The following is a 17,152-nucleotide window of genomic DNA, read 5'->3' as shown; positions in this document are numbered from 1 at the left end:
CACGGGGCTGGGAGACGGCCATTGGCTTTGGAACTTAGTCTTCAGGGTCTTTGGGCGTTGGGTCTGTCATTTAAAATTTTGCATTACGTGCTGGAAATTAATGATTATTTTCTCCCAAACCAAAATGTTTCAAAATAGTATTAGCCCAGACAGACCTGATGCACAGCAGCTGACTTAGAATGGTTTTGAAATGAAGAACAGCAAGTTGACTTGGGTGTTAGCAGAGGCAGGATGATGAGTGCTTCCCGAGGGCTTCTTAGGTGTCAGATGCTGCTCTGGGCCTTGGAGGTGGAGCAGCAGCAAGTCAGATTAAACCCCTGACCTTGGGACTCACGTTTTGGCGAGAAGTGCTGTTCTGACTGCTTATGTCACTCTTACCGTCTCCCGGGTCATAAAACACGAAGAACTGTTCTGTAGGTGTAGAGGGGTGGGTGGTAGGTCCTGCACAGATGGCCGCTGTGTCCTGCTTGCCACCAGACGCTGGCGGCGTGCATCACGCACTTGTTAGTTAGTGCCCCGCCTCTGCCACCTCCAGTCAGGGTCCGGGGCCGCTGCCAGCGCCTGGGCAGCGGGCCCAGAGGGGCCAGGGCTCTTGCGGCTCTTGTGCAGTTCGCTGTCTCAGTCTGAGTGGGCGGGCCTCCTGCACCCGGGGGTCTGCCGCCCTGCCATGCGCGGGGCCACGGGGGAGCCTCTCTGCTCACGGAGGCCACACTCGGCGGGGGGGCTTCTCACCCCAGAGCCGGTCTCCCCAGAGCTCCCTGACCTGACGGTGCCGCCGTGCACTGACACGGTCTGCGTGTGGAGTGAGAGGGCGTTTGCCACCTGCCGGTGGATGCTGGCGGGTCGGGAGTGAGGACCGCGTCGCCATGTGTCAGCCAGCACGTGTCCTTGGTGGGGGGTCGGGGGCGGGGGAGCTGAGGCCCGCAGGTGTTGTCCAGGCTCCTGAGATATGGGTGGACGCTTCCACTGTCTTCTGGAGGGACGGGGGTAGCGAGTCATGTTCCTCTCTGGGCGGAAGCCCAGCTGCTCCGGGCAGGGTGGGGGCCTCTGTGCTGGACTAACTGCTGCCCGCCTCGGGCACTCACCTGTTGTCTCAGTGTCTCCCTAACAGCGGGCCTCAGTCGCTCACGCCCGGCCGCGTGGAGCACGGCTGTCATGTCCGCGCCCCGGGCTCGGGTGATGTGCTTTTCCCATGGACAGTCGCCCCTGCAGCTCACCCTCTCCTCTCTCTCCCCCACGCCTTCTGCATGGCCTCTGTCCTGCTGCGGCCTTCACCTGGGTGCCGTGCATGTCTCCGACCCCAGGGAGAAGGAACCACTTTGCCTGCTACGGCTATCACGCTTCTGAAGGTAACGCTATGCTTCCTACTACTTTCTTAACTGGAGCACTAACCGCCTCACGGGCAGAATAATGTGAACTGACCACATGCGTGATGTGTTCATTTTTCAATTAATATAAATAACATTTCCTAAGAGTTTAATGTCCTTTCATTTTATATGTATCTAGTAATTGTTCCATATCCAGAATTCATTTAAAAGAAGCTTGTTTTGCAGAAATTTCCAGTTCCTTTGTTCAGGATAAGTTTTAGGTGAGAATTGGAGTGAGGAAGGGAGAGAGCTGTTTTCTTGACCTTCGACTCCCCTCTCCCCCAAGACAGTCAAGAAGAAGGGGCGAGGCGGGGGAGGAGGAGATGGTCGGGGAACAGCCAGCCTGAGACCAGGACCAGAGAGCAGGGGCCTGGGCAGAGAAGTGGCACGGTTCGTGGGGAGGGCTGCGTGTGTGATGCCCCAGGAGGCTGCAGAGGAGGAGCCCGCTGGCCGACGAGTGCCACTCACGCCTGGGCCTTGGAGGGGCCCTCCAGGCCGGATGCAGGGCGTCCTCAGGGCTGTCCTCGTTCTCCCGATTGAAACTCATCTCTTGTCAGCAGAGCTTTGCTTCCTTACTTGGGGTTTGTGTCTGAAATTTTGTGCAGTAGAGTCTATCTTAAATAGTACGTGGAATTATTTTTTTGGTCTGTTTTTATATTTTAAATGTCATTTTTTGCATGTCGAATGTAACAGTCAAATACATTCTCATATATAAAGCTTATTCACCTTTTAGCGTCTTTGTCACTTTGTCATTGCTTCACTTTGTTCAAACTGATCATACAGGTTTTCATCAGATACCAGCCAAACTTGGAGTTTGGGGGGTTTTGTTCTTTTTTTAAAGAAAAATAGAAACAAGTGGTATTTATTACCTGTGCTGTGTTTAGTTGTTCAGTTGTGTCCAACTCTGTGGGACCCCGTGGACTGTAGCCCTCCAGGCTGCTCTGTCCATGGGATTCTGCAGGCAAGAATACTGGAGTGGGTTGCCATGCCCTCCTCCAGAGGATCTTCCCAACCCAGGGATCGAACCCAGTGTTTATCACCTGGTTTGATATAATACATAAATAGAGTCTTAGACATGTTTCAGTTGTTATTTTATTCCTGAAAAGGACTCTTTAATATTTTCCTGTTTTTTAATTTCGTAATGTAAAATAATGAAACAATAGAGAGACAAATACATTTCTTTTTTTTACCTGGCATGTACCAAAAATACGTATGATATAGTCATCAACGTTACTAAAGTGTTCTTAGTTTTTATGCCAGTTCTATTTGAGGAGACTTAGTTTTTTGGATTTTTTTTTTCCAGTAGAGTTAGTGAAAATATTCTCAATAGTCATGTTTTAGTAAAGTTCACATTTCTTTTTTGATGGTTTCTTAACGTTGTCTTGGTTTGTTGAAGTGTGAGCTCTCTGAGCACATGAACATCATTCGCTTCCTCACGGGGTGTCTCCGGTGTCCAGCACGGCGCCTGGGCCGTGGTCCTGGTCAGCCCTCCTCACGTGCGCGAGTCCCCCTCCCTCCATCCGCGCGGGGTGGCCGACAGGACCCCAGCCCCTTTGTCCAGCCGGCCGCCCAGAGGAGGTGGTCAGGGGCAGAGGCAGAGCTGGCCCTGTGGGCGTGCTGTCAGTGAGAATGCAGGCGCCCTGGGACTGGCTCTCAGGCTGTGTCAGAGTGGGCTCTGCTCTTTGCTCTTACAGCTGGGGATAGTGACGAAAGCTACAGCAGACCAGCGTGCAGGGCAGAGTGCGTAGCAGCGGAGTTGTGGTGGCAGGGTTGGCAAATGCAGTTCAGGGTGAATTTCAGAGGAAACACTGGTTAGTCAGGTGTTGGACGTCTGACCGGGTTTTATGCATCTTGTTGGTAGCCCTGAATGGGTCTCTAACAGGTGTGTGAGCACCAGAAAAGGAAGAATCTGGGTATCAGGTTGTTCCATCTGCTAAAGGTAGACGCTGCAGGTTTGCTTCTGGGTGGAGGCGAGGATGTTTCACCTGCACTTGTGCCTTTTGAATTTTGAACCATATGATTCTGTTACATACCTATTTGACTCGATGGACATGAGTTTGAGCAAGGCTCCAGGAGATGGTGAAGGACAGGGAAGCCTGGCGTGCCACAGTCCATGGGGTCGCAAAGAGTCGGGCGGGGCTGAACGACAAAAGTGCAAAATGTGGGAGAAGCCCTGGTGTGTGTGGTCGGGTTCCTCAGGAGGACTTGCCTCCGCCTTTGGGCCATGCCAGAGCTGCTGTCCTTGAAGGGAGAAGGGTGCTCCCGCCCTCCAGGCAGAGGCAGTGTTGACAGAATCCCTGTTTACAGAAAAGCAACAGTTGTAGCGTGTGTCTGGCCCTTGAGATGACTGCTTTTGCCGAGGAGGGGGGCGCGGACCATCGAGGAGAAGTTGGCTACTTGCACATTGCCTTCATTTCCGATTCTCCGCATGGCCCCCGGGCTCCATTCTGTGTCCGGCATCTGTGGCCCCCGTTTGGGGTACTCAGGACGCACCTGTGAGGGTGTCTCTCTCGTGGGATTTCTGGGGAGTGGTGAGAAAGGAGGGACTCGGAAAGGTGGCTTCTGCTCGTCTGCTGGCCAGTTTCTGCTACAGGGAAGTGGTGAGAAAGGAGAGGACGGGGAAGTCTGCAGCGCTCCCTTTCTTTCTGTGTTTCTAAATTCCTGACTGTAATGTCCGTGTAAAAAAGTTTGTATCGTCAGTTTATTAGCTCACAAGAGGCCTTTCAGAAGCGTTCAGAATTTAAGAAGAAAGCAACTGCATTTTTCTTTCACCGCTAAACACATTTTTCTTGTTCTTCTGGTTTTTTTTTTAAGCATTGTAATTGAGACAGTTGTTCTTGATCACTAATTTGCTTCTTTTGCTTTCTTTATGATTCATTAGTGTGATTCTGTGTGGCCATATTGCATTTTCTGTTCTCTTCATTTTTAGTTAGTAGTTACTCAGTGTTAACCCACCCTGTCTTTACGGGATGCACGCTGTGGCCCACGCTCCGCGCTGAGTGCCGGATGTAAAGAGACTGTTTTAGACGCTGTCCTCGCGGGAGCTCGGGGGTGAGGGGTGAGGAAGCGGCCGCAGCGGCCGGCACCAGGGCCGAAGGTGCCTCTCAGCCGGGACTGACCCCAGGGCTGCCCGAGGTGTTGAAAGCCAGCAGAGTAACACGCCCCTGGCAGGTCTGACGGAACCGGCCGGTCCAGGAAGGCCCCACACAATGGTTGCTTCCTTCTGGGTCAGCACTTGGAGGTGAAACAGAACGGCTCAGAAGAGGCCGCAGGTGCGGCCACCTCTGACAGGGACGCCCTGCGCGGGGTCTGTTCGCGGCGAGTCTGTGGACCCGGCTTGGTCTCCTCCTCGCCTGATCTCAGGATCGCTGCAGGAGCTTGCAGACAGGAAACCTGTCATCAGCCTGCTGTGTGCACTCACAAGTCAGCGACCGTCCTGACGGCTTGTGTGTCCGTGTTCCCGCTGTTGTGGTCTGTGAGATCATCCTGTGTGTGCTCTGGTGTGGGTCTGAAGTCAGCGAGCCTCTGGTGCGACGGGGACCTGTGAGGCTGCTGTCCGGCCCGGGACCGCGTCCTGGTGTGGCCGTGTCGGGGCTGAGGCCCGTCCCGCCAGTGCGCCGGGGCTGGAGTCAGTGACCTGCGCTAGCCGGGATGTGGGGGCGAGCGGCCTGGCCTCAGTGGGCAGGGGTCTCAGCACGTGTGGTCCCCCTCCCCCTCCTCCCCGCCCCCCAGGCCAGCCCGTCAGGTCAGAGAAGTTCATGCACAGCCAGGGGAAACATCTCCGCGGTTCCGGGAAGTTTAAAATGACACAGAAAGCTCCAGTCTCCATTTGTGCTTCTCACTAGTTGCGCTCCACGGAGGTGAGCGCCTCACCGCCGTTCCTACAGGACTCAGTGCGGTGGCGGCCGGGTGGCGTGGGACTGCCTCCCTGGGTCTGCCCCCGGATCCAGGAGAGCCCAGGGCTCGCGTTTCCCCCTTGGGCGGTGTGGTGGGCTCGTGGGGCGATGGCCCAGTCGGGAGGCGCGTGTCTCCTCCCTGGTCTTCATTTAACACCAGACGGGTCCGGGACCATGTGGTCGGGAAGCATTTTTTACGAGATAAGAAAACTTAGTGGGAACATTGGTGTTAGTACCTTGTCGTGTAATAAACAGAAACTGCAACATTCATATCTTTATTTGTATTTTGTGTATCCAGTTAGTTAAATTGCATGATGTAAACCTGGGGAGTTCTTTGAAAAGAAACCCTGAGAACTGAGAGCGGGTGTGTCTTTTCAAAGATCGCCTGTGGTTTGCTTGCTTGTTTCAAATCACATGGCGAGAGCCCTCAGCTCGCAGTGAAGCCTATTCTCCTCCCGTAGATGGTTCTGACTCCAGAGACAAGCCAAAGCTCTACCGCCTTCAGCTCAGCGTCACGGAGGTGGGGACCGAGAAGTTCGACGACAGCTCCATCCAGGTGTGCGGGGGGCGGGTGGTCCCGGGGCGGGGCCGTGAGAGCGGCTTGACGGTCGGTGTGGACAGCGTGCGTGCTCCCGGCTGCGGTGTGAGTGGCTGTCCTCCAGCCGTTCCCGGGCCCTGGCCTGTTTGCTTTTCTCCGGGACACGGGGCTGCTCTTATAGGGTGCTTCAGGATTAAGGAGAGAATACGAGCAAGAGCGCTTCGGGTCCCACACGCAGTGGGAGGTGCCAGGAGGTGGCAGGTATCACGCCCACTCAGTGCTGCGCTCGGGCTGGACTGGGCCAGGCCCTGCGTGTCTGTGAATGAGGACATTTGGCCCTCGCCTCCTGGGGCCGAGCTCGGCAGGCCGCACACTCTCTGTGCCCTCATTGCTCAGCTGTGGAGCCGTGGGGCTGAGGACCCGTGTCATTTTCCGTCTCCGTACTTGCCACAGCAGAGCGATCCAGCAATCCATCCGAACGGATCCATTATCATCTCATAAGCACTCGCGATGACTGTATGCTTTCTAATGCAGTTATGGTACACCTTGCATCAGGCTCCTGGAAGCTAAAAATAAAACAGTTCTTCTGACAGTATTTAATTACTGTTTTACTATTTACTATTTACTATTGGGGGCAGTTCCCTGAAACCACCAAGAATCCAGAGTTTGCTAGGTTGTATTTATCATGAAAGGGGGACTCAGGGTCTTAAAATTAAGTTTTAAATGCTCTATGCTTGACGGAAGTTCCTTGGCTTTTCCTTCCTTCCCAGTTGTTTGGTTCAGGCATTCAGCCCCATCACTGTGACCTCACGAACATGGACGGGGTGGTCACGGTCACGCCAAGAAGCATGGACGCTGAGACCTACGTGGATGGGCAGCGCATCTCGGAGACCACGATGCTGCAGAGCGGGATGAAGGTGCAGTTCGGGGCGTCCCACGTGTTTAAGTTCGTGGACCCCAGCCAGGACCACACGCTCCCCAAGAGATCCGTGGACGGGGGCCTGACCGTGAAGGGCCCCAGACATAAGTCTGGGTAAGAGCACACGTGCCTTTGAGAACTCTGGAGGGCGTGATCATGCCGGAACAGATGCGAATTAGCCATGGACTGTGTGCTTTGTCATTTATTTTCTAAAAATTCAAAGTGTGTGGTCTGTGGTTCAGGTTCGTGTTGGTTTGGGTTGATTTCAGAGAAGAAGAAAGAAAGGTCTTGACCTCGTCTTGAAATTGGAAGTTGTGGCTGGTTTTTTAAATTCTTTTTAAATTTTGTCTTTTAGCTGATAACTCTAAAGCCATACTTTGAGTTACAGTGTTCTGAATCTAGACAACTAAGGGTTTTTTTGTTGAGGCGTATGTACCTTTTCTGTTACTAGCGATAAAAGAAAGGAAAGAAAAGAAAGTGAAGTCGCTTAGTCATGTCCAACTCTTTGTGACCCCATGGACTGTAGCCTACCAGGCTTCTCTGTCCATGGGATTTTCCAGGCAAGAGTACTGGAGTGGGTTGCCATTTCCTTCTCCAGTGATAAAACACGGTCTTTTTAAAGGAATTTAAATGTGTTGTGGCTCCATCTAGTGCCTCTCTGAGGACCTGCGACCCAGGCCTGTGGCAGGAAAGGAAATGCTCATTGTCTGCGGGGCCGGGAGGAAGACGTCCTCTCTGATAGTAACTTGTTAGCAAGTGTGCTGGCCCACGGCTCTGCTGCTGGTGTTCAGGCCAGCAGGTGCGTAGCCTGCCCCCTGGGGTCGCATGCCCAGGCCACGGGCAGCGCAGGTCTGCCCTGGCCCCCACCCGCCCTGGAGCCTCCCGGGGCGCGTGCTTCAAGCCCTGCCTGGGCTTTCAGTCTCCTCATGTTGCCTCCTGCCGGCTCCTCGGCGCGGGGCCTCCAGCCTCTGCCTGCCCTCTCTCCTTCCTGCCCGCTCCTCGGCGCGGGGCCTCCAGCCTCTGCCTGCCCTCTCTCCTCCTGCCGGCTCCTTGGCGTGGGGCCTCCAGCCTCTGCCTGCCCTCTCTCCTCCTGCCGGCTCCTCGGCGCGCGGCCTCCAGCCTCTGCCTGCCCTCTCTCCTCACCACGCCCCTTGTCCAGTGGGGCTGGCTACTAGGCTTTGCGCTGTCTCTCTGCCAGTGGTGTTCGTTGTGGCATCACTGTCACAAGCGCGGTTCTGTAAGCTGCCCGTGTCCCCTGTTACAGCCAGTCTTTCAGTCTTGCTGGGAAGTGTGTCTGAGAACTCGGCCTCCTGCCCCAGAGGGTCCTGCTTTGCGGGGCTGCAGGGTCTGGTCTAGTCACGTCTCCAAATGAGCCGAGATTGTGTCAGGGTGGTGCTGCTATGAAACTCAATCTCTAGTATCTTTTTCCTGCAAAACTAGTGGAAACTGCTTAGTAGTTGATTATACCAGTACTTATATGTACATCCGTAAATAGAACAGACTTCTCATTTTTATAAAAATTAGTATTATTGTTCTAATGTTAAACCATTACATAAACTTCTAGGTAAGCAACTCGTGTAGTCTTTTTTACACACATATATGTATACTTTTTAAATGAGATATAATTTACATGCTAGTTCAGGTGTGGGATGTACTGATTCAGTATTTGCGCATACATGAAATGGTCACAATAAATGTGGGCGCTGTCCCTCGCCATCAGAGTTACAGGAGTTTATTTCTTATATGAGAACTCAGCATTGCTCTCTTGACCACTGAACTCTGGTCACTGCCCTGCGCGATACCCCCTCCCTCTACTCACAAGCCCTCTGCCTCTGGTCACCACCAGTATGTTTGAGTGTATCACCTTGGTTTTTTGGTTATTATTTTTGATTGAAGGGTAGTTGCTTTGCAATGCTGTGTTGCTTTCCGCCACACGTCAGCGTGAATCCGCCGTGGGTGTACATGTCCGCTCCCTCGGGGCCTCCCTCCCCCGTCCAGGTTGTCGCAGAGCCGGGTTTGAGCTCCTGTGTCACACGGCAGGTTCCCAGTGGCTGTCCGTCTCTCCTTACGTGACGTGCGTGTTTCTGCGCTGCTCTCAGCGCGCCCCGCCCTCTGCTTCCCCTGCTGTGTCCACAGATCTGTCCTCTGCGTCTCCACTGCCGCCCTGCACGTGGGTTCCTCAGCACCGTCTTTCTAGATTCGAGATATTATGTTTTAATACACTGTTTTTCTGACTTGCCCTTCATTCTGTGTAATAGCTTCATTTACCTCATGAGCACTGACTCAGAATGCACCCCGCCCTGCACGTGGGTTCCTCAGCACCGTCTTTCTAGATTCGAGATATATGTGTTTTAATACACTGTTTTTCTGACTTGCCCTTCAGTGTGTAATAGCTTCATCTACCCCATGAGCACTGACTCAGAATGCACCCCGTTATGGCTGAGTGATGCCCCGCTGTGTGTGCCCCAGCCGCTCTGCTCGTCTGTCTGGGACAGCTGGGTTGTCTCCGTGTCCCAGCTGCTGTAAAGACTGCAGCGATGCACGTTGGGGCACGCGTGTCTTTTTCAGTTTTGGTTTCCTCAGGGTATATGCTCAGTAGTGGGATTGTTGGGTCATGTGGTAGTTTTATTCCTAGTTTTTTTTTTCTAAGGACTCTCCATCAGTTTATATTCCCACCAACAGGGCAGAGGGTTCTGTTTCCGCCACCCCCTCTCCAGCATTTATTGTTTGTAGATTTTTTGAAGATGGCCATCTAACCATGTGAGGTGATACCTCTTTATAGTTTTGATTTGCATTTCTCTAATAATGAATGAGGTTGAGCATCTTTTCACGTCTTTAATAGCCGTCTGTATGTCTTCGTTGGAGAAATGTCTCTCCATCCACTTTTTGATTGGGTGTTTGTTTTTTTTTCTGGTATAGAGCTGCATGAACAGCTTGTATATTTTGGAGATTAATCCTTGGTCAGCTGTTTCATTTGCTGTTGTTTTCTCCCATTCTGAGGGTTATCTTTTCACTTTGTTTATAGTTTCCTTTGCTGTGCAAAAGCTTTTAAGTTTAATTAGGTCCCATTTGTTTATTTTTGTTTTTATTTCCATTCCTCTAGGACATGGGTCACAGAGGATCTTGCTGTGATTTATGTCAAAGAGTGTCCTGCCTGTGTTTTCCTCTCAGTTTTATAGTTTCTGGTCTTAGGTTGGGTAGAATGGACATTTTAGCTATATTAATTCTTTCAGTCCATGAACACAAATATCTAGTATCTTCTATTTATTTGTGTCTTCTTCCATTTCTGTGATGAATGTCTTAAAATTTTCAGTGTATTTGTTTTTTACTTCCTTGGTTAACTTTAGGTGCTTTATTCTTTTTGATGCCATTGTAAATTGGAACTGTTCCTGGCCGCGCTGGTACCATTGCCAGTGTGTGGAAGCAGCCACTGTCTGGCCCTGCGGTCCCGCTGCCACACCCAGGTTTTCCTGGCTGCGGAGCACGGGCCTCTCTAGTTGGGGCACACGGCTCAGTTGCCCCAAAGCAGGTGGGGTCAGTCTTTCTTCCCCGACCAGGAATTGAACCCATGCCGCGTGCATTGGAAGGCAGCCTCTTCACCACTGGGCCACCACGGGGGTCCCATGCATGGATGTTGAGTTTTGTGGAATCTTGTTCTGTGTGTGTTGAGATGATCATGATTTTTACCCTTCCTTTTTGTGAACGTGGTGTACCACGTGGATTGACTTGTGAGTGTTGAACCATCTGGCCTTGCTGGGATCTGTCACCGTTATCTTCGTGAATGAGCGTCTCACTGCACTGTTACATTGGGCTGCTGGTGTTCTGTTGAAACGTCCGCGTCTGTGCTCAGCGGGACTGTTGGCCTGAAAGTCTCTTTCCTTGTGGTGTCCCTGCCTTGTTTCTGGCATCGGGGTGATGATGGCTCGTACAGTGAGTGTGGACGTGTCCCCCCACCCTCTTCTGTGTTTTGAAATAGTTTGAGCGTTTGTGTTAACTCTTCTTTAAATGTTTGGTAGAACTCACCGGTGAAGCCATCTGGTCCTGGACTTTAGTTTGTTGGGAGGTCTTTGATTACTGATTCACCCTCCTTTCCAGTGATTAATCTGTTCAGATTTTCTATTTCTTCATGCTTTAGTCTTACAAGCTTTTGTTTCTAGAAGTTTATCCATTTCTTCCGGGTTGTCCAATCGGTGGATTGTTGTTCATAGTGGTGTGTTCTGATGTGTCTTTTCTCTCATTCCCAGTTGACTTGAGTCGTCTCTGTTTCTCTCGGTCGGTCTAGCTGCAGGTTTGTTTTGCTCACCTTTTAGAAGAGCCGTCTCTTAGGGGCTTTTCCGTTGTCTTTTTAGTCCCTGTCTCATTTATTTACACTCAGTCTTCATTTGCTGTTCTTATTCTGGTTCCTCAAAGGATGCATGATGTGTGTGTGTTCTTAGCTGCAGACTTGGGGTCTCTGTCTTCAAAGCTTTGGTGGTGGGGTATCCCCAGGACATCACAGTTGGTGTTGATGATCAGTGGGGGGTGATCGGTCTGGTGCTGTGTCAATGGACCTGCGTGTTCATCTCGTCCACATCCCTGAACGCCATGCCATCGTGAGCTCTGCCATCAAAGTCACGATAGAGTCACTTTGTAATTGTTCACATATCCAGAATGCAGTGCACACGGGTCCATGTTACACTGGAAAACTAAGAAACTCGCACAGTGGAAGAGCTTTTTTCTTTTTTTTTATGCTTCTTTTCAATTTTGTGTTCCTAGTTTTAAAAACTCTGATCTTGAGAGCGTTCAGTATATGTTAGAAAAAACAGTTTATAAGTTAGTGTAGTTTTTTTTTATTCATTCGATTCATATTCTGACAGTAAAGTGATTTCTTGAAGATCTTTGAACACTGGGATATTTACCAATTTGTACTATGAAGAAGAGACTGCCTCTGATCATTTGAGAGCTATTAATTCTGTGGCTTTCTTTTTTAATCTCAACAGAATTGTACAGGAGACAACTTTCGATTTAGGCGGAGACGTTCACAGTGGAGCGGCCTTACCTCCGAGCAAGGTGGGTGCTGTCCGTCGCCGATGGGACTGTGTGAGCGTGGCAGGCGGCAGTGGCGAACCGCCGACCACCCCGCAGGGAAGCCTGGTGCAGGCCTTGCGGGGCCTGCGTGTGGGCGTTCTGCCCGCTCTCATCTCTGGTGGTCCGCGGGAACGGCTGCAGAGTCCGGGATCTTCCGCTTCCTCTCCGGGCCGTGCATCCCAGCCTTGTCCTCTGGACCAGACTCCTCGCTCAAATCAGGTCACCCCAGAGGTCACGGCTGCTGCTCTTGTGACCTCAGCTTGGTCTCAGCTCCCGGCCGTCCCCTCCTCTCCGCGGTCACCGCGCTTGCCCGGGACCCTCCTCGCCTGCCCTGTGCTTGCTGTGGGTAGCAGCATGCCGCCGGGGAGGGGCCACCTCCCCCGACCTGGGGCCTGAGACAGCAGGCGTTTTCCTTCTCTAGGTATTGGCCCACCGCTGGGGAGATGGCTCCCCCGCCCCGACCTGGGGCCTGAGACAGCAGGCGTTTTGCTTCTCCGTAGTTGCTGTCTTGCTGCTGGTTCCTGGCGTGGGTTGGTTGGTGGCTGGGATATGGGGTAGCTGGTTCTTTCCCCTTCCCTGTCACTGTTCTGTAATATAAACATCATACTACACGCTGTTTACAACATGCAGAGAAGTATCTTTTCAAAGCAGGCTGTGTAGCCTCATTTGGGGGCGATGTGAGGAGTGGGGAGATGGGTTCCGCACAGTGTAAATCTCTGCTTGGCGGGCTCAGTGCCTGCGGTCAGCTTCTACAGGGGTGTGGTGAGAAGTCTTGCAGAGATTTTTGCTGTGGTGAACTTTGCCCCTACATGTATTGGTCTGTTCTGATGGTCCTCTGAGCATCGGTCGCCTTCCCCACCGGCTGCAGGCTGCAGGCCACAGGCACTGCTCGGAGGGGCGTCCGTGCCCCCTGTGGGTTGCTGTGTGGCTTTCCTTCCTGTGTCGATGAAGGGCGGGAAGTGAGCTGGTTTCTGCACTGAACCCTTTACTGGGTTTTGCGCTGTCATGAGTGAGCTTGCGCATCCTCTCTTAGAACTCACACGTAAAACAGACACCTACATCTTCACACCGTGCATGTGCCCTCTCCGCTGCGTCCTGACCCAGGAAGCCGTGGGGTCCAGACGCTGCGGGGGCCCTCTCTGCCCACGCCCCAGCAGGGGGTTCCGAGCCGCCTTCTTGCTCTCTGCCCGGGACGTGGGCTCTGTGCTCAGGTGTGAGGCTGTGGCCCCTCCCGGTCTGCGCTGTCCCCCCGGCCCCGCCCGTGTCCCCTGCGACACCAGGTGTCACACGCGGTTGGCCGCGTGCTCTGTTTACACGCCTGTGTCTCCTTGGCTCAGAGCGCCGCCAGGCTGGACAGCGACAGGACGCCGTCCGCCCCCAGCACTGCCGAGCGAGGGATGGTGAAGCCCATGGTCCGCGTGGAGCAGCAGCTGGACTACCGCCGGCAGGACAGCAGGTGGGGCCGAGCCCTGGGTGCCTGAGGGCGGGGCGGGGGGGGTGGGCACGGAGGGGACTGGGTCAGGAGTCCGCTCTCGAGGTCCAGCTGACGCCTCTGGGATGTTGGCAGAACCTTACGGTTATTTCCTTTTCATGTCATCAAATTAAAAAAGAAAATGCTTCATCAACAATCCTATTCCTCGCTTTATACCTCGGCCATGTCTAGGTGAAATAGGAAGCAGTCTGAATTAAAATGTTTCTATGTTAAATGTGGTAGCTATTCTGTATAGACAAAGGGAATTTTTAGAAGATTTTAATAATTTGGTAATTTTTATATTTAGATGAGCCTAGTCATTTTACCCATTTCTAGAAGAAGTGCTCAGGCTTAAAATGACATTAAAGTCATGTGTTTGGGAGTCATGGAGTGGCCACCCGCCCTGTCTCCTGCTCCAGTGACTGACAAATGGGATGTCGTTTCTTCTCCTGGTGTTGTTTTTGCGTAAATCCTTTGAACAGAGAGCTTGGAGCTTTTGTTACTTCCTTTTCTTAGGATTTTTAAGTTTGTGTCACCTTAATAAGTCGGAGTTCTGTTTCCCTGTGACTCATGGCATGTTTTGGTGTGGGAGGGCAGATGGTTCAGTTCAGTGCTGAGATGGCAGCGGCACCGTCAGCAGTGGCCCTGAGATTGTTGACGGAGCCCTTCGGGCCGTCCCAGCACAGATCCTGCAACCAGGGCCTCAGTCAGGGCTGCTCGGGGACCAGCTGAGTGACGAGCGGCCTGTGCAGTTGTGAAGTCTTGGCAGCAGAGGGCACTGTGCCTCCTGAGATTTTAACAGCATTCACCCCAGTAATTAAATATCTAGGCTCCAATGGGAGCCTCATGTTTTTACTTTGATTTTATTGTGTGCTTTTGATTATTATTCAGCATGTTTGGTGAATTTTTTATAATTAAGTGTGAATTACAGTGCAGTTTTTTAGCTATAATAACGGGTGGTCTACTTTCTGTGTCCGTGCTTGTTTTTGGCAGTGTGTTCTAGACTAAGACGTTCAGGATGCTGAGTTAGTGTCCTGTGCAGAGCACCTCCGTCTGGTTATAGGGTGATCGGGATGTATGTGTCGTGGTTCTGAGCCCACAGGTATTTGAAGAAGCAAATAGCCGAGATGTGGCAGGGGTAGGTTGATTGGCATAAAGCCTTCAGGATATGAAAAATTAATAAATATACAGTTAATAAGTAAACGTAGTATGATAATATGGCATCAGAATAGCCATGTGATGATTAATTGTATGTCAGAAATTACTTTTTCTGTGAGCATATATTTTAATTAAATTTCTTGCAAGGTCATTTGTTTTGCCAAGACTTATTAAAATTTTACTTGAACTATAAATCTGTGTTACTTTGTTGATATGAAGACAGTAATGGAAATGTGGCTTTTCCTGGTTTCAATCTCTGTTTTTCGCATCTCTAGTTCTCTTCACTGGTTTAGTCATAAAATCTGAGAGGCTTCAGTGAATGATTAAATACTAATTTTAGTCAAGGAAGAAATCTTTTTGAATGATGGGGATAACTTTTAAAGTATCAGTGACATTTTTTAAAGTTTTCAGTGAGAATTTAAGTGCCTTATTTTTATTAGATTTGTTGAAGTGATAAAACATTAAAAAAAATTGGTAAACTTTATCCAGGTTCATGTTGTGGGTATTAAGTTGAAAAATAAGTCCTTTGTCTGCAGTTCTAGATGTTTACAAATATGGCAGTGTAAGAAAGACGTATTAAAAATAATTGAGCTTTAGAATTATATTATGTTTCTAAGAGCATTTTTATACCTGAAGTGTGGAGTTAAATCCAAATTAATAAATCATAGACTGGGTAGTAACTTCGGAAGCACGTAATTTTGTGAAAAGAAGGTTTTGGTTTTTACTTGTGACGTCTGTGGTGGCTTGGATGGATTCCTGTTGTATCTTCCCCTTGTGTCTTTGGTGCGTGGAGAAGGTGGGCGCGGCGGGACGAGGCAGTTGCTGGAGCTGCTGCAGGTCTCCGGGCCGGGCCCGTAGCCTGTGGTCAGCTGTCTCAGTCACCCTGAGGTGCCGTCGCCGTGCGCCTGGACAGATGCTGACGCAGCGCGGCCTCGGGCTGGCCCGGTGGGGACCACCCATCTGATTTGACCGGGAGAGGCAGGCGGTGTCTGGCTGTTAGGGTGTTTTTCCATCTCTCGTGTGAGAGCTCAGTTTTAGGCTCAGCGAGGTCTGGACGTTCTCTTTCTCCCGGTGGTGTCTTTCCCTGTCACTTGAACCATCATGGTCGGGTGTGTTCTCCTGACAGAAGCAGATACCCAGGAACTGACCCATGAGCAGCCGGGCAGGGATGACCCCCTTTCCCTCACCCGCATGTTGGAATAGACTCCACGTGAAAATGAGCCAAAGTTCTGTATACAGTATCGACTTTTAAAAATAGTTGCAGAATCTGCACTGTTTGTTGGGGTGCTTTTAGCTAATGTGACCTGGTTTTAACAGATGCCCACTTTCCTCTTTCAGAACTCAGGATGCTCCCGGGCCTGACCTGATTCTGCCTGCAAGCATTGAATTCAGGGAAAGTTGTGAGTAATTTCACATTCCACTGGTAGTGAATTATTTCTTGTTCCATTTTTCCTCATCTGAGTTTTCATGTTTTTTTTTTCTTTTTTGAAATCTTTTCACAGCTGAAGATTCATTTTTATCTGCCATTATAAATTACACTAATAGCTCTACAGTCCATTTTAAGTTGTCACCTACATACGTATTATACATGGCGTGTCGGTATGTATTGTCCAGCCAGTACAGACCTGACGTCAGCCCTGCGGAACGCACGCACAAAGTCATGGCCATCGTCAACAAGATGGTGAGCATGATGGAAGGGGTGATCCAGGTAAGTGCCGACTTGCAGGGCCGCACCAGCCCATGACCATGGCGATAACTTTTAAATCAACTAAGTCAGTTTCTTTTTTAACATTTCAGATTTGCTTACATGCTTGACTTTATCTGAATAATTTTTTTCTAAAGCAAAAGTTATATAAGCAGGATTTTAAATTGTATAGCTTTTAAAGTTGAAAGGAAATGTAAACCTTTTTTTTGTTTTCTTTTCTACAAAATTTAAGGGAAGAGAAAATTTCTTTGTGGTCACATAGTGGTCATGAAAAAGACCCTTAAAATTACACTAGTTGTGAGAGGGTATTGAGAATTAAAAAGTACTTCACATATCGTAAAATAGACCGTTATAAAGTGAGCAGCCGGGTCACATTCAGGGCCCTCAGCACTGTGCAGATGCCTGTGCCTAGCTCCGCAGGGTCCCTGTCCCTCCTGACAGGCCCCTTGCCCACTGAGCAGCTCTCTGCATCGCCCGCCCCGTGGGTACCTGACGACCACCTGCAGAATCTTTTCAGCTGCTGTGAAAAAGGACTCGCTCTTTCACGGTGACCCCACCAGGCTGCTGGTGGTTGGCCTCTGGGTTCCCATCATGGGCGTAGGTGTCATGGGCGTGATGACATTTCTCACTCACAGTGAAAATCAGGCTCAACTTCTTTCGTAAACCAGTTTTCAAATTTCAGGAAATTAGCATATTTTCTTTCTAGAATGATTTGTTTCCTTTATTACTGTTTGCCTATGAAAAGTGAAGTCGCTCAGTCATGTCCGACTCTTTGTGACTCCATGGACTGTAGCCTACCAGGCTCCTCCGTCCATGGGATTCTCCAGGCAAGAATACTGGAGTGGGTTGCCATTTCCTTCTCCAGGAGATCTTCCGACCCAGGGATTGAATCCAGGTCTCCCGCATTGTAGGCAGGCGCTTTACCATCTGAGCCACCAGGGAAGTCCTGTTTGCCTATAGTTGATAAAATTGGCATAACAGGTTTTCACACTTATAGGTAACTTGGAGATTTAATCTTTAAAGTCATTAAA

The 17,152-nt window shown here is 50.7% G+C and overlaps 1 protein-coding gene across 13 annotated transcripts in view; it reads left to right on the top strand.

Moving 5' to 3' along the window:
* The window catches only part of AFDN (afadin, adherens junction formation factor), a 110,744-nt gene that overhangs the window by 51,622 nt on the left and 41,970 nt on the right, over positions 1-17,152 (top strand). For all 13 annotated transcript variants that reach the window (XM_065930981.1, XM_065930979.1, XM_065930988.1 and 10 more), the window contains exons 9-14: positions 5,725-5,819; positions 6,572-6,834; positions 11,700-11,769; positions 13,125-13,243; positions 15,755-15,816; positions 15,919-16,124. In XM_065930981.1, the coding sequence (XP_065787053.1) occupies positions 5,725-5,819; positions 6,572-6,834; positions 11,700-11,769; positions 13,125-13,243; positions 15,755-15,816; positions 15,919-16,124 (815 nt within the window). The remainder of the gene's footprint in view (positions 1-5,724; positions 5,820-6,571; positions 6,835-11,699; positions 11,770-13,124; positions 13,244-15,754; positions 15,817-15,918; positions 16,125-17,152) is intronic.

The sequence above is a fragment of the Muntiacus reevesi genome, chromosome 3, assembly GCF_963930625.1.
Source record: "Muntiacus reevesi chromosome 3, mMunRee1.1, whole genome shotgun sequence".
Classification (NCBI taxonomy): Eukaryota; Metazoa; Chordata; class Mammalia; order Artiodactyla; family Cervidae; genus Muntiacus; species Muntiacus reevesi.
Note: the sequence above shows the minus strand (reverse complement) of the source record. Positions and strands in the feature narration are given on the sequence as shown.